At 41.9% G+C, this 17,731-nt stretch overlaps 1 protein-coding gene across 1 annotated transcript; it reads left to right on the top strand.

Annotated features, from left to right (window-relative positions):
• The first annotated feature begins 13,188 nt into the window (after positions 1–13,188).
• Positions 13,189–13,602, top strand: LOC115147019 (pro-MCH 2). Its single transcript, XM_029689009.2, has one exon. It carries the CDS (start codon positions 13,204–13,206, stop codon positions 13,600–13,602), a length of 399 nt encoding a protein of 132 aa, XP_029544869.2. The 5' UTR covers positions 13,189–13,203.
• Positions 13,603–17,731: the final 4,129 nt, after the last annotated feature.

Raw genomic sequence — 17,731 nt, 5'->3', positions numbered from 1 at the left:
AAAATTCCAAGATATTTATATGAGGTTACAACCTCAATCTCCTTGCCCTGACAGGTAGTAATAGGTGAAAGGTTCAGAGGTCTATTTCTTGCTTTAGAAAACACCATTAGTTTAGGTTTGTCAGTATTGAGGATAAGCTTCAATTGACTCAAGGTATGTTGAACAGTATAAAAAGCATTTAAATGTGTATTGTTTACAAACATTGGAGAAAAACAATCTTATATCTTAGGTTCTGATGGGGTACAACAGTTAAACTAAGCTCATGATGGGGCCACAGTGTCTCCTGACCCCTCCTGTCTCAGCCTCCAGTATTTATGCCGCAGTAGTTTATGTGTCGGGGGACTGGGGTCAGTTTGTTATATCTGGAGTACTTCTCCTGTCCTATTCGGTGTCCTGTGTGAATCTAAGTGTGCGTTCTCTAATTCTCTCCTTCTCTCTTTCTTTCTCCCTCTCGGAGGACCTGAGCCCTAGGACCATGCCCCAGGACTACCTGACATGATGACTCCTTGCTGTCCCCAGTCCACCTGGCCATGCTGCTGTTCCAGTTTCAACTGACCTGAGCCCTAGGACCATGCCCCAGGACTACCTGACATGATGACTCCTTGCTGTCCCCAGTCCACCTGGCCATGCTGCTGCTCCAGTTTCAACTTCCACCTGACTGTGCTGCTGCTCCAGTTTCAACTGTTCTGCCTTATTATTATTTGACCATGCTGGTCATTTATGAACATTTGAACATCTTAGCCATGTTCTGTTATAATCTCCACCCGGCACAGCCAGAAGAGGACTGGCCACCCCACATAGCCTGGTTCCTCTCTAGGTTTCTTCCTAGGTTTTGGCCTTTCTAGGGAGTTTTTCCTAGCCACCGTGCTTCTACACCTGCATTGCTTGGTGTTTGGGGTTTTAGGCTGGGTTTCTGTACAGCACTTTGAGATATCAGCTGATGTACGAAGGGCTATATAAATCAATTTGATTCGATTTGATTTGATTTGATGAGGCCTTTAAGTTATAGGCTATTCTTCAAGAATCAATGGGTATACAGATGTGGGATCTTAATTTGACCTATATCATCTCACCAAAATAATCCTGCAGCAACAGGATTTTAGCATTTAGTCCTTAATGTTGCTTGATTGGTGGTTAGGCTATTATCAGGCCAAAAGTAGGCTACATGAAAAGTGCAATAGTGTTAATATAACTGTGTTAGTGTGAGTTTTCAGTGAATTTGTGTAAATCACAAAGCTCATCTGAGGTGCAGGAAAATTCTCAGCAACAAAAGAGTGCTCAAATTAAGATCCTACGTCTGTATTATTAATTTATAAGTCCAAAAACGGATGTAGCAATGGCAGATTTCCCCTTTAAGTTGTAGTTAGAAACATGCTTCACAAAATTAAATTATATTTAGGCTAATTGGTTTTAACAGTTTGGAAAATGGTAAATAAAACTTCAATAATGTTGCACAAGAGTCCATTCATCATGGGGTATCACATTTTCCTTTGATGGAATCCTTGGTGTAAAATTGTAATATAATTTGGCACATAAGGCGCTATTTTATGCAGCAAACATTCACATCACTCAATGTGCATTTGTGTCCACACCCTTATTTCATACCCTATTTTCAGTATTTGCACTGAGCAACTACATGACATATAGTCAACACATGCTCTAAAAAGGGTGGATGGATTTGTCCTCAGATGTGCCCATTGGTTGTGCACAAAGCAGTCAGTCACGGCACGTTTTCTCCCGAGACCCTTGGGATGCGGAGAGAGATGGGAGGGTAAACACTGATTCTTAACAGCTGTCCAGAGAATGGAGTAACGTTTAAATGTTGTTTCCTGTCTATTCACTAGACAGCCATTTCATCCAAAAATGTCAACACGTTCTGCTCTTGAAGAAACCACATGTCTCTGGCTAAAAAAATATCCAATCAAATGTTATTTGTATTATGCACTGAATACAACAGCTGTAGACCTTACTGTGAAATGCTTACTTACATGCTCTTCCTAATGATGCAGAGTTAAATAAAGATACAAATAAAACACAATAATTAAGCTATACACAAGGACTACCACTACCATATCAATGTATAGGGATACGTGGTAGTTGAGGCAGAGATAGTAGTGGTAGTTCAGGCAGATATAGATAGTAGTATCTTAGAACTGTGTGTGTGTGTGTGGGCTGTGTGTGTGGGCTGTGTTCGTTTGTGTCCATGAGTGTGTTTGTGTCTGATGCAGACAATGTTTATAATTGTTTATAATACAGACCACGGTGTCTCTTGTGAGAGGAAAGACCAATGAAAAGGTTATGTAGAGGATGGAAGGTTTAAAATAATAATAATAATAATTTCACCTTTATTTAACCAGATAGGCCAGTTGAGAACAAGTTCTCATTTACAACTGCGACCTGGCCAAGATAAAGCAAAGCAGTGCGACAAAAACAACAACACAGAGTTACACATGGGATAAACAAACGTACAGTCAATAACACAATAGAAATATCTGTATACAGTATGTGCAAATTAAGTAAGGAGGTAAGGCAATAAATAGGCCATAGTGGCAAAGTAATTACAATTTAGCAATTAACACTGGAGTGATAGATGTGCAGATGAGGATGTGCAAGTAGAAATACTGGTGTGCAAAAGAGCAGAAAAACATAAATAATATGGGGATGAGGTAAGTAGTTGGATGGATGGGTTATTTACAGATGGGCTGTGTACAGCTGCAGTGATCGGTAAGCTGCTCTGACAGCTGATGCTTGAAGTTAGTGAGGGAGATATAAGTCTCCAACTTCAGTGATTTTTGCAATTCGTTCCAGTCGTTGGCAGCAGAGAACTGGAAGGAAAGGTGGCCAAAGGAGGTGTTGGCTTTGGGGATGACCAGTGAAATATACTTGCTGGAGCGCGTGCTACGGGTGGGTTTTGCTATGGTGACCAGTGAACTGAGAAAAGGCAGAGATTTACCTAGCGAAGACTTATAGATGACCTGGAGCCAGTGGGTTTGGCGACGAATATGTAGCGAGGACCAGCCAACCAGAGCATACAGGTCGCAGTGGTGGGTAGTATATGGGGCTTTGGTGACAAAACGGATGGCACTGTGATAGACTGCATCCAAATTTCTGAGTAGAGTGTTGTAGGCTATTTTGTAAATGACATCGCTGAAGTTGAGGATAGGTAGGATAGTCAGTTTTACGAGGGTATGTTTGGCATCATGAGTGAAGGAGGCTTTGTTGTGAAATAGGAAGCCGATTCTAGATTTCATTTTGGATTGGAGGTGCTTAGTATGAGTCTGGAAGGAGACAAAAAACAAAAACACACGTCACAAACAGACAAATCACTGAGTTATAGCATAAAGCGCCTGCATGGCTCCTGTTACTGAGCAACACAACAGACAAGTTTCTTGTTAAGGCTTAACCGCTCAGGTCTTTTTTTTACATGAGCGATTAGAAAGCCCATGTGCCTGGAATGGTCTATCTCCACAGTATAAACCGTGGTCAGAAATCAAACCAATGTTTTCTTGTAGCTAGACAGCCAAGCTACGATGTTTCATATGGCACAAAACGATCCTCCCACTGAGATTTATGAATAATTTTGTTCTATGACAACTTTTGTTTTTGCGTGAAATCATCAGTATTGCTTCAGACATTTTCTCTTTGTATCATTTCCACATGGGAGCACAATAACAATTTGGCAACACATCATGCCATGAACTAATTAATTGAATTAACACTTTGATAACAAGTGTTTTGCCCTAAAAAGACAGTGAAAAGGTCTCGCACAGTACAAACCATTTACTCTTTCCCAGTTTAAAAAAATAGTCTAAGCTTTAGACTCAAATGTTGCAAAGCCCTTTAGAAATACAACATGTCATACTCCAGAGGCTTGGAACAACGTCACCTCATCCATTATTAACAGTGTGGCTAATGGGTGGTCACTTTGGCGAGTGTAATTTGGAAAAGGATCACATTCTCCCGAGCATGTCCATATGTATCATTCATTATTCTGTCGCTTCACTAAGAACAAAATGTCACATTCTTCAAAATGTTATTTTTTAAATCTTTCTTACACAACTCCCTGGGTGCTTGTGTTGCTAATTATACTCCGCTTCTTGATTACATGTCTGACCATCACCATGACTACTGGTATCTCTGTAGATCTCTTTGTGTGACATGGGTGTGTATATGTATGTGGGGGATTTTATATCCTTATGTGCTCAAAGAGGAGAAGATGGCTTTTTGTCTGTTATTGCATTAAGCGACCCCCTCACAGTTCAGACACTTACAGTTGGTCTTTAGATGGAGGTGGCCTCAGATCTAGGATTAGCTATCATCTACCGATTTCTGTCCAAGCCTGACCTTATCCATTAGGTAAAGATAGAGCAAAACTGACCTTACATCAGATCAGCACTTCTGTCTTCCATTTAGACCCTAAATGAGCCACTGTCTCGGATACCTATCACCAGATCCGTACTGTCACCGAAGCCCAGTCAAAGCCTGTAGTTTCTCTTCATCTCTCGATACAATGGTCCATGCTGCATGAAAGTTCTCTACAGCCCATCATAAGAAGTGTGCATGTCAATACATTACCCTGGTAGGCTGACAGTTATTATCTTTAACTAGGATGTACTAGATGACTTTGTCTAGGTACTTCACCGGGCTACATAGAAGACTGGAGGGCAATGTCATCCCTACTAGTGGCTTCTTTGAAAACCTTCCTCTGGAAGGGGAGTCCTCTGTGTGCGTCTTGGTTTCAGAAATCCTCATGCCGTATGCGGAAAGACGCAAAGATTTCAATCGACCTCAAACTGGTCGGCAGAATGCACTGCCATCAAATTTCAACAACATAATTCAATTTGTGCCTGTTAATATGTGGCATTCATCACTGTTAGATCTGTGCCCTGTGTTTACCTAGCTGGAATAACACTTTAGCCTGTACGGTGCGGCCTGCCTCTTGGTGTTGTTTTAAAGAGGTGCGCTGCTGTGTGCAGAAGGGCCCTGCGTTATGTGAGAGGCACTGTCTCCCCTCGGTGCGCGGCTGGGGTCTTTCCCCCCCTCAAAACCCCTGAGCTGAGGCCTTGTGTTTGGGTTGGCACCCGTCAGCATAGTCAGCTGGTCTGCACATCTTGGCCTCACACTTCCAAAGTTTTTTTTTTCTTCTTTTGAGGAGGTGTAGCAGTGTTGCACTTATGGATGATTCTCTGTAACACACAAACACCTTGAGGGCATTCTCTGGACTGGCAGCTGCACCTTCTCCTTGGTCAAGGGGCAAACATGGAAAGGGTACTCTCTGCCACTCAACTTTCCAGGAGAGGAAAGTCAGGAAAATATCTGGATTTTAAAAAAATGCATTCGGAGGAGTATAAAAAGTCTGCAGTGTTTCATGTTGTCTTGACGGCCTATTTTAGCAGGTATTTATGACAGAATTAAATAGAATGGTGTCCATAGTATTGGATGGGCACATAAAACAAGAACCCCAGCTATGTTATAGTCAGGTCTGTCATGGACATGTGGCATACAGCTGTAATCCAATAACCACACACATCACCAAGCAAACACCTGGCGAGAGAGAGGCCTGAAACACACCGGCCACCAACAGATAAACACCCCTCTCTCTGTTCAACCTGGAGTCAGGGGTAGACGTAACATAGTAAATGTAAATCCATGACACTCCACTTAGTATGATATGTTATGTTTCGTATGGTATGTATTCATCTGTGGATGTCCATCATCCATTTCATATAATATGTTACGAATTGCAATTTAGCTAGGCTATGGGTTAGGGTTAGGGGTTAAGGTTAGGGTTAAGATTAGGGTTAGGAGTTAGGTTAAGGTTAGGGGAAGGGTTAGTTAACATGCTATTTAGCTGCAAGGTAGTAAGTAGTTGGAAAGTTGCTAAAATGCTAAATCTGTCCGTGATGAGATTCAAACTTGCAACGTTTGGGTTGCAGACCTTCACATAATACGCCTATCCATACACCCCGACAAACCACCCTACTTTCATTTTTGCCTTAAGTAACCTTATGTAACCATACCAAACATAACATATGATGCTAATTTGAGTGTCCTAGATTTGACTATGTTACGTCTAGTCTATGAGACCAGGCTGCTCTGTTATAACTACAGTATCTACAACACTACTGGACACATACAGAGCTCAATACAGTTCCATACTCCGAATGAATAATTAGGTAGGGTTCGGACTGTTTGTCTTCGCAGGGTTTATAAGGAAAGTCATAAATGAATGGATCAACAATACAATTTGGAAGGTTCTGTTTTATCATCAGTTCAATCATAGGTTATAACAGTTGAATGCAGTTTCAGTTACATCTTCACCATGTCATTACTCTGTGTTTTCCACAACTTTCAGTGATGTCAGTCTGTTTGAGCGGTTTCTCCACTTGTCCTGATTCCTGTCACCCTCCCTGGATTTTCAGATAGTGATAGCTTTTTCCATCCACAAACAAAATGAGATTTATAGCCATGATGTCCTGTTTAATAGTCACTTATAGTCATGATGTCCTGTTTCAGTCACCCTAGCATAGCCCCCCTTGGATGCATCTGGTTGGTCCTAACATGTTCTCGTGTGGAACAGAAGGCCTGCCAAACATGCTTTACCCCATCCCAACCACCTCCTAAAAATGGAGCATGTTAGTTACTTAGAAATGCTTGAGATAAGAATTATTAGTCTAAATGTATGTCCCAGGATGTGAGACAAATGCAGTACATGAGCCCTGTAAGCAATAGCAAAAACAAGGTGAAGAAATTGTAAAATGCCAGGCTTATTAGTCATCACAGATTTGCCAGCTTTGACCATGCAGAACACAGCCACGCTTTTCAATAACAAATGGTCCATGGCATGTCCCATCTGGCCACACCGGTAGTAACAGTAACAACACTAAAATAATTTATGCAATTTGTTCCAGACTAGAAGCCATTAAAGGTAATAGTTTTAGAAATTGCACACATTTCAGAATGGCCTTAATGATCTTAATGTGACCCATGATCTTAATGTGACCCATGATAAACTGTTGGCCTATTTGAAAATATTTCATCTAAGTAAGTACATGCCTACTGCTGTGTCTAAGTGCTTTTCATATAAATTCGATATTCGTTTTAAGGTTGTTTTGATTTAGAAGAAATATCAAGCGCTTAAATGAATGTTTTTTATTTGTTTGAGGACAGTAATGGCATTAAGAAGTGAGTTCTGCATCCTGATAAATCTCTTTCCTTCTCTATCGTACAAAGCTTCCATGATTATCATACAAAATTCTTATGAAATGTAGATTTGGTCTCTGTTGCTTGATTTTAAATGGCATCCTCTTTGATTTTGAGTTGCGGTGCAGTTAAATCATTTTTCACTCACGACCACATCCCTCATTGGAACCAGTCGACTTCACATCCATTATTTTATATTTTTTTACATTGAACAGTCACCTGCAGATAGAGAAGGCTGGAGTCTTTAATTGCTGAGAACAATAATGCCAACTTTTAGATCCCCTTCAACAGTTGTTTTAAAGAACAAGGAGAAGGGATAAGAACATTAAAGGAGGCCATTATTAAAGCATTTTTCACACACATATATACCCTCTACTTCAAGTTTATTCCTCTTAATTGGGGAACTGTGAGAGAACTTTTCAGGGTGTAATTTTCACACTGTATATGCGTGCTAATGATGTCTGAATATCAAGGACGAACCACGTATCTTTAGTGATCAAGTTCTTTAAAATGTCTTGTGAAACTACCCCAAGAGACAAAAACATCTTCCAAGTTCAGGTATGTTACAGCTGGGTTCAACCACTGGACAAAAACTAACCCTTGTCAAACAAAAGCTGAGACCGGGAACAGGCAAGAGTTCCAAGATGTAGTATTTATAGAACAATAATAATTGTTCTATATAAAATACACACTTTTTTGGAAGAGTTTTGCATATTTTAAAAGTTATTTGACCTGAGGTCATCACTATGAATCATCAAAGCTCATCAAGGCAAGCGAAACATTGACGGTCCACCAGCCAACATCTCCTTTTTTTGTGGATGTCTCTTGCAATGCTGACTTTGAACACGACAACGTCACACCGAGGGCTATGTGAGCAGTGACCTTTAACTCCCTGTCTGCTATTCCTAATTAGGTAAGGTTGTAAATATGCATGTACCAGTAAGTGAGCAAAAAAGGATTTAGGGCTACTTCATGCCAGCGGAAAATATTTTTGTTATCTCAGGTTATTGGCAATTATCACATAGGAAGTTTATTGGGAGGAAGGTTGTTTTACATTCGTATTTTTATTTTTATTTTTTTTATTTCACCTTTATTTAACCAGGTAGGCTAGTTGAGAACAAGTTCTCATTTGCAACTGCGACCTGGCCAAGATAAAGCATAGCAGTGTGAACAGACAACACAGAGTTACACATGGAGTAAGCAATTAACAAGTCAATAACACAGTAGAAAAAAAAATGGGCAGTCTATATACAATGTGTGCAAAAGGCATGAGGAGGTAGGCGAATAATACAATTTTGCAGATTAACACTGGGGTGATAAATGATCAGATGGTCATGTACAGGTAGAGATATTGGTGTGCAAAAGAGCAGAAAAGTAAATAAATAAATAAAAAAAACAGTATAAAAACAGTATGGGGATGAGGTAGGTGAAAATGGGTGGGCTATTTACCAATAGACTATGTACAGCTGCAGCGATCGGTTAGCTGCTCGGATAGCTGATGTTTGAAGTTGGTGAGGGAGATAAAAGTCTCCAACTTCAGCGATTTTTGCAGTTCGTTCCAGTCACAGGCAGCAGAGTACTGGAACGAAAGGCGGCCAAATGAGGTGTTGGCTTTAGGGATGATCAGTGAGATACACCTGCTGGAGCGTGTGCTACGGATGGGTGTTGCCATCGTGACCAGTGAACTGAGATAAGGCGGAGCTTTACCTAGCATGGACTTGTAGATGACCTGGAGCCAGTGGGTCTGGCGACGAATATGTAGCGAGGGCCAGCCGACTAGAGCATACAAGTCGCAGTGGTGGGTGGTATAAGGTGCTTTGGTGACAAAACGGATGGCACTATGATAGACTGCATCCAGTTTGCTGAGTAGAGTGTTGGAAGCCATTTTGTAGATGACATCGCCGAAATCGAGGATCGGTAGGATAGTCAGTTTTACTAGGGTAAGCTTGGCGGCGTGAGTGAAGGAGGCTTTGTTGCGGAATAGAAAGCCGACTCTTGATTTGATTTTCGATTGGAGATGTTTGATGTGAGTCTGGAAGGAGAGTTTGCAGTCTAGCCAGACACCTAGGTACTTATAGATGTCCACATATTCAAGGTCGGAACCATCCAGGGTGGTGATGCTAGTCGGGCATGCGGGTGCAGGCAGCGATCGGTTGAAAAGCATGCATTTGGTTTTACTCGCGTTTAAGAGCAGTTGGAGGCCACGGAAGGAGTGCTGTATGGCATTGAAGCTCGTTTGGAGGTTAGATAGCACAGTGTCCAATGACGGGCCGAAAGTATATAGAATGGTGTCGTCTGCGTAGAGGTGGATCAGGGAATCGCCCGCAGCAAGAGCAACATCATTGATATATACAGAGAAAAGAGTCGGCCCGAGAATTGAACCCTGTGGCACCCCCATAGAGACTGCCAGAGGACCGGACAGCATGCCCTCCGATTTGACACACTGAACTCTGTCTGCAAAGTAATTGGTGAACCAGGCAAGGCAGTCATCCGAGAAACCGAGGCTATTGAGTCTGCCGATAAGAATATGGTGATTGACAGAGTCGAAAGCCTTGGCGAGGTCGATGAAGACGGCTGCACAGTACTGTCTTTTATCGATGGCGGTTATGATATCGTTTAGTACCTTGAGCGTGGCTGAGGTGCACCCGTGACCGGCTCGGAAACCAGATTGCACAGCGGAGAAGGTACGGTGGGATTCGAGATGGTCAGTGACCTGTTTGTTGACTTGGCTTTCGAAGACCTTAGATAGGCAGGGCAGGATGGATATAGGTCTATAGCAGTTTGGGTCCAGGGTGTCTCCCTTTGAAGAGGGGGATGACTGCGGCAGCTTTCCAATCCTTGGGGATCTCAGACGATATGAAAGAGAGGTTGAACAGGCTGGTAATAGGGGTTGCGACAATGGCGGCAGATAGTTTCAGAAATAGAGGGTCCAGATTGTCAAGCCCAGCTGATTTGTACGGGTCTAGGTTTTGCAGCTCTTTCAGAACATCTGCTATCTGGATTTGGGTAAAGGAGAACCTGGAGAGGCTTGGGCGAGGAGCTGCGGGGGGCGGAGCTGTTGGCCGAGGTTGGAGTAGCCAGGCGGAAGGCATGGCCAGCCGTTGAGAAGTGCTTATTGAAGCTTTCGATAATCGTGGATTTATCGGTGGAGACCGTGTTACCTAGCCTCAGTGCAGTGGGCAGCTGGGAGGAGGTACTCTTGTTCTCCATGGACTTCACAGTGTCCCAGAACTTTTTGGAGTTGGAGCTACAGGATGCAAACTTCTGCCTGAAGAAGCTGGCCTTAGCTTTCCTGACTGACTGCGTGTATTGGTTCCTGACTTCCCTGAACAGTTGCATATCACGGGGGCTATTCGATGCTATTGCAGTCCGCCACAGGATGTTTTTGTGCTGGTCGAGGGCAGTCAGGTCTGGAGTGAACCAAGGGCTGTATCTGTTCTTGGTTCTGCATTTTTTGAACGGAGCATGCTTATCTAAAATGGTGAGGAAGTTACTTTTAAAGAATGACCAGGCATCCTCAACTGACGGGATGAGGTCAATGTCCTTCCAGGATACCCGGGCCAGGTCGATTAGAAAGGCCTGCTCACAGAAGTGTTTTAGGGAGCGTTTGACAGTGATGAGGGGTGGTCGTTTGACTGCGGCTCCGTGGCGGATACAGCGGCGGTATCACAAACCATTTTCGAGAAAATCATTAATTGGCCATTTTAGGCCCTTTTTAGACTTATGCATGCCTCGAAAGACCCTATGATCTGTGAATCATACATGATACAGGCAACATATTGGTTTCTTTATACTCCTTACAGTGTGCTCTCAAATATACACTTTCACATTCATTTATTTTTAGGCATATTGTTTGTAACAATATACTCTTCAAACATGTAACATTTCCAGAGTGGTGCTTTAGATTTAGACACCAAGATGTTGTCTGTGTCTTGTATGTTTCACAGATCATAGGTTTCTTACAGGAGGTATATTGCCTTCAGAAAGTATTCAGACCTCTTGACTTTTTCCACATATTGTGAGGATAGAGCCTTATTCTAAAATGTATTACATAATTTTTTCCCTCATTAATCTACACACAATTACTCATAATGACAAAGCAAAATAGGTTTTTAGACATTTTTGCAAAATCACATTTACATAAGTATTCAGACCCTTTACTTGAAGCACCTTTGGCAGCAATTACAGCATCGCGTCTTATTGGGCATGACACTACAAGCTTGGCACACCTGTATTTGGGGAGTTTCTCCCATTCTTCTCTGCAGATCCTCTCAAGCTCTGTCTGGTTGAACAGCTATTTACAGGTCTCTCCAGAAATGTTTGATCGGGTTCAATTCCGGGCTCTGACTGGGTCACTCAAGGACATTCAGAGCCACTCCAGCGTTGTCTTAGCAGAGTGCTTAGGGTCATTGTCCTGTTGGAAGGTGAACCTTTGCCCCATTCTGTGGTCCTGAGCGCTCTGGAGCATCAAGGATCTCTCTGTACGTTGCTCCGTTCATCTTTGGCTTGATCCTGACTCGTCTCCCAGTCCCTGCAGCTGAAAAACATCCGTACAGCTTGATGCTGCCACCACCTAGATTCACTGTAGGGATGGTGCCAGGTTTCCTCCAGATGTGACGCTTCGAATTCAGGCCAAAGAGTTCAATCTCGGTTTCATCAGACCAGAGAATCTTGTTTCTCAAGGTCTGAGAGTCCTTTAGGTGCCTTTTGGCAAACTCCAAGTGGGCTGTCATGTGGCTTTTACTGAGGAGTGGCTTCCGTCTGGCCACTCTACCATAAAGACCTGATTGGTGGAGTGCTGCAGAGATGGTTGTCCTTCTGGAAGGTTCTCCCATCTCCACAGAGGAACTCTATAGCTCTGTCAGAGTGACCATTGGGTTCTTGGTCACCTCCCTGACCAAGGCCCTTCTCCCCTAACTGCTCAGTTTCGCCGGGCGGCCAGCTCTAGGAAGAGTCCTGGTGGTTCCAAAATTCTTCCATTTAGGAATGATGGAGGTCACTGTGTTTTTGGGGACCTTCAACGCTGCAGATATTTTTTGGTATCCTTCCCCAGATCTGTGCCTCTACACAATCCTGTCTCGGAGCTCTACGGAGAATTCCTTCGACCTCATGGCTTGGTTTTTGCTCTGACATGCACTGTCAACTGTGGGACCTTATGTAGACAGGTGTGTGCCTTTCCAAATCATGTCCAATCAATTGAATTTACCACAGGTGGACTCTAATCAAGTTGTAGAAACATCTCAAGGATGATCAATGGAAACAGGATGCACCTCAGCTCAATTTCGAGTCTATTAACAAGGGGTCTGAATTCTAAGGTACTAATATTAAGGTATTTCTGGTTTTTAGTTTTAATACATTTAGCAAAAATGTCTAAAAGCACAAGTAGCAGATGTAGCGGACATGCTCTGAATTAAGTGATGTTTCCTATCTTCTCCAAAGCCTTACATCAGTGAAATTGTGAATTTCCTCTCAATACGTCTACAAAGAACCCTGCTGGTTTTCCCGGTGTCACATGCACACTAAGCTCTTCAATTATTATTTGTTTACTTTTCAACTGTAATCCCACCTGAAATCCCATATTGAACATTATTATAAGGCATCCATGAGAGGGGAGTACGTATCATTAAGAGGCCTTAACCACAGGGTAGTCAACGGGTGGGTAATCCACTCTAGTTCTTTTAAAGGGCAAGGTTTTTGGAATTACGTCTTCCCACTGTTTCATTCTCGCAGACTTTAGAAAGACCAGCCACAGAGGAGCTGTGATAAACCAGATAAAACACTTCAGCATTGTTAAGGATCTCATCAACCATGTCGTCATACTGTTGTTAATATCCTGAAACACAAACAAGAAGAACAGCAGTGATGAAAACGTGGCTAATCCTGGAGGTCCAAGCGGTATAAAAGAGGAAGACGGACATCTCAGAGTCAGAACAGCCTGAACGAGCTTGAGATCACGTCAACCTGCAACATCAACCTCTACGAAGATCCTCATTCTCCAAGATGAGAGACTCGGTCCTCTCCGTCATCTTTGCCTTGGCACTTTTCTTGGAGAGCTACACACCGTCCATGGCGATCCCGATGGGCAAGATGGAGGACACAGCCTTGGAGCAAGATACTCTAGACTCTCTACTGAACGAAGAGGTGGCCGATAAAAACCCTGATTCAGTCAGAAGCGGGAGCTCCAAGATCATCGTGTTGGCAGACTCAGGCATGTGGAAGAACCTGAACAGAGGACTTCCTCTCTACAAGCTGAAAGCTGCAGCTGCAGGACTTGACAGAGCCCTGACCCTGGACCGCAGAGAGGCTGACCAGGACCTGAACCCCAGCATCTCCATTGTCAGGAGGGACACCATGAGGTGCATGGTGGGAAGGGTGTACCGGCCTTGCTGGGAAGTGTAGATGTGACCAATGAGCTCGTCTCATCTCGTCATTAATCTGCCAGCCAGATCTACTTTGCTGCATCTTGTCCTGCCTCATCTTGAGTTGTATGATATGATCTTTCGAGTATGTATTAATGTATTTAGACAAATTGATATCAGTCATTAAAAAGACAGAACACTGAATTTGACGTCTTGTGTATGTTTGACTGCATGTTATTATTTAGCTGCCTTTATCAGCCGTAATAAGGTTGTGACAGCCAATGATTGCTGTTTATTGCTGTTTGATTGTGGAAACCATTGATAATCATTCCCTCTTTTGGAAGTGGACATGACTGCATGTCTCAAAAGTTGTTGGGGTGAGCTGAGAATGAACATGGCAATGAGTTTGCTTTAAAGAAGTTATTTGGGTTGGTGATGATTGCTCAAAGATGGCCTTTAATCACTGGTTATGTGATAAGTTAAAATACTCCAATTATTTTCTTGAGAGAAGACATCAATGTTAATATGGTTCATCTTGTTGGTTTTCAAAACATTTCGTGTTTTTCAACACACTTTGTCCTTTTTTTCCTCTGTATACTGGGTCCTCTACCATTTTCATCTTTCCACTTTTGCATCTTTCCTCCTATAGCCCATACACTGCTGCTCTCCTTTGACGACATTGTACAGCTAGATGATTCCTTGTTGGTATTATATTGCCAATTACTGAGGGAGCAGCATGTAAATAAAAAAAGAATACATTTAAAGTCAATGAACTGATGAGTGAGGTTTCTCCAACAAAGCTTTACATTGTGGAAAAACATATCAGACGTTGTCTCGAAGTTTCACATGCTCTCATAGTAGTTGTATGGAGATAGTCTGTGCAGCAGGTTAATTCAAGTCCTTTGTGGCGTTATTCAAAAGAACACAGCTTACTATCATTTATATTTGTTAGGTTTAATTGATGCCATTTCTGCTGGACCACCTGGAGTGCGTTTTGAATGTGTCCTTTCTAATGACCTTGAAAGGCGGGTATCAAATGATTATAAACATCATAATGATTCCAGATGATTCAACCTGGACTCAAAGGGTAGACATGACATAGTAAATGTAAATCTATCTCTCTCCATTTAGTATGATACGTTACGTTTTGTATGGTATCTATGTCTTTACTATCATTAAATGAAGACTTTTAGTTTTTTATCAAAGATTCTCTGTAATTAGTATTACGCGATTAAACTGATTAATCATTTAACTGCAATTAACTAGGAAGTCGGGGGACCAAGGAAAAGATTCAGATTACAAAGTTATAATTTTCCTAAAATAACTATTTTATATCTGATCAATTAGTCTTCGAATTTAATGAATAATTTATTTTATCTCATGTTAGTCTCATTCCAAATGTCGTAAATAGTTGGTTATCTGCACGAACCCAGTCTTCACTATGAGTCATCCATACATCAATTGTCTTAAATCATTTATTTATTAACTAACTAAACAATCACAGAAGTGCACACACAAACAAACATAGTAAATATGGTTACAAGAAATGATAGGGGAATGTGCCCTAGTGGGCTAAACTGGCATGGCGGCTTGTTGTACAAAAGGGAAGTGGGGGTCGACTGAGAAGACAGCACACAGTTGATAATTATAACAATTGAAATGCTAATCCTTTGCACATGAACGCTAACTCATTCGGGAACAATTGCAATCAATATATATATTTACACTCAGTGTGTCGTTGGGATCTCTGCTGAACAGTTAGTTTCTGTTGGAGAGTTTCTGTCCTCTCTCTCTCTCTCTGTCGTGGTTAGAGTGGATAGTTCAGAGTGACATTCATTCATGTCGTTATGGACAGGTGTTTGTTCTTCGCGTTCAATGATACCGAATTCCTAGCTGCAGACTACTAATTAATATCAAAGACTTGTTCTTATTCTGTCGGTATCGACAGAGATTAACCACGTGGTATGGTTAAAAGATTCAGCAGTCTACTCAAACCTTGGCCCTCTCATTATCGAGGTAATCCTCACTCATTCATCTTATACAACAATTAGATGTAAACCTCATATCTGAGGCTATTATATAAACAGAGTTATGGTAATGTGGCCACACCATCTCCCATGAGCTTCCCCAAGTTGTAACAAATGGACCAGTTCGTAGCTGGATTCTTCACCGATCTTTTATACCTTCTCCGGAATGTAAATGTTGTTCGGACCTCAAGTTCTGTGAGGTGGAAGAAATTCCTTTGTTCTCTATGAAACTTCACTCTGTCTCTATACTGTGTGGCCATGAGGCAGGATCTTCCCTAGGAATTTACAGAGAGAGGGGGATGGTGCTCGCTGTACCCAAAGAGGGCAACGTCATGACAATATGTTATGAATTTGCCATTTGTTGTTGGCAACATTAACTAGGTGGCTAAAGCTAATGTTAGCTAAGTGACTAACGTTAAGACAATCATCCATAGGATGTAGTGATCACAATATAGTAGCCATATGTAGGAAAACCAAAGTTCCAAATGCTGGGCCTAATATAGTGTATAAGAGTTCATACAATAAGTTTTGTTGTGATTCCCATGTTGCTGATATAAAGAATATGTTTTGGTCCGTGGTGTGTAATGAAGAGCAAACAGACGTTGCGCTATCCCAGTTACTAATAAGCATGTACCCATTAAGAAAATGACTGTAAAAATGGTTAAATCCCAGTGGATTGATAAGGAATTGAAAAATTGTATGGTTGACAGCGATAAGGCAAAAGGAATGGCAAATAAGTCTGGCTGCACAACTGATTGGCAAAAGTACTGCAAATTGAGAAATTATGTGACTAAACTGAAGGAAAAGAAGAAGAAACTACACTATGAAACAAAGACAAAGATCGACAGTAAAACTTTGAAATTTGGGCTGAGAGAAATTGATGATGCAAATACTGTGAGGGCTGTTTTGTTAGACAGCTTTTGACATTATCGATCATAATAGTATGCTGCTGGAAAAACGTATGTCTTAAAACGTGTCTATGTATGCGGATGACTCAACACTGTACACATCAGCTGCTACAGCAACTGAAATGACTGCAACTCTTAAGAGCTGCAGTTAGTTTCAGAATGGGTGGCAAGGAATAAGTTAGTCCTAAGTATTTAAAAAACTAAAAGCATTGTGTGATGTACATTTTTATGTTTGTGCTTTTCTAAACAACCAATTTCTGTCTTCTGTTTGTGCTTTTCTATAAACCAATATCTGTGTTCATATGCGAGTGACTGATGGAACGCCTGGGAGAAATCCTCACTGTAGTATCTGCAAAGCCCAGACCCTTGCTTTGAGAACAATATCTCAGTTTCATGGTCTCAGCTTGGAGAGAAGAAGCCTCATGAGGTATTGGTCTGCCACATGCATGGACATGCATTAGTCGGTCACATGAATGAAGCAAATGTTAATTAATTATGAATGATGAATAAGCTAAATCATGCAAATATTACTTGTCTGCAGTTCATACGAGAACTAATGGGAGTGCCCTGAGAGAGCTCCTGACAGACGTGGTGCATCAAGTTTGTTGGAACCTCTCCAACATGCTGACAATAAACAATGATTCATTTAAAATGTACTTTGAGTGTCCTGTGTAGTATTTCCACAACAACTGTATTTGGGACAAATCATTCACTAAACCCTAAACCTCAACGAAATATTGAAAGAAATCATGTGGAAATTTAGCAAGTTGTTGGGACTAAACTGCTTGGAGTAACCCTAGATTGTAAACTGTCATGGTCAAAACATATTGATACAACAGTAGCCATGCTGTGGAGAAGTCTGTCCATAATAAAGCGCTGCTCTGCCTTCTTAACAGCACTATCAACAAGGCAGGTCCTACAGGCAGGTATAGTTTTGTCGCACCTGGACTACTGTTCAGTCGTGTGGTCAGGTGCCACAGAGGAACTTAGGAAAATTGTGATTGGCTCAGAACAAGGCAGCACGGCTCTCTGTACACAGAGAGCAAACATTAATAATATGCATGTAAATCTCTCCTGGCTCAAAGTAGAGGAGAGATTGACTTAACCACTACTTGTAATTGTGAGAGGTATTGACATGTTGAAAGCACCGAGCTGTCTGTTTAAACTACTAGCACATAGCTCAGACACCCATGCATACCCTACAAGACATGCCACCAGATGTCTCTTCACAGTC

The sequence above is a fragment of the Oncorhynchus nerka genome, linkage group LG19, assembly GCF_034236695.1.
Source record: "Oncorhynchus nerka isolate Pitt River linkage group LG19, Oner_Uvic_2.0, whole genome shotgun sequence".
In the NCBI taxonomy this organism is placed as follows: domain Eukaryota; kingdom Metazoa; phylum Chordata; class Actinopteri; order Salmoniformes; family Salmonidae; genus Oncorhynchus; species Oncorhynchus nerka.
This window is presented reverse-complemented; position numbering and strand designations above follow the sequence as displayed.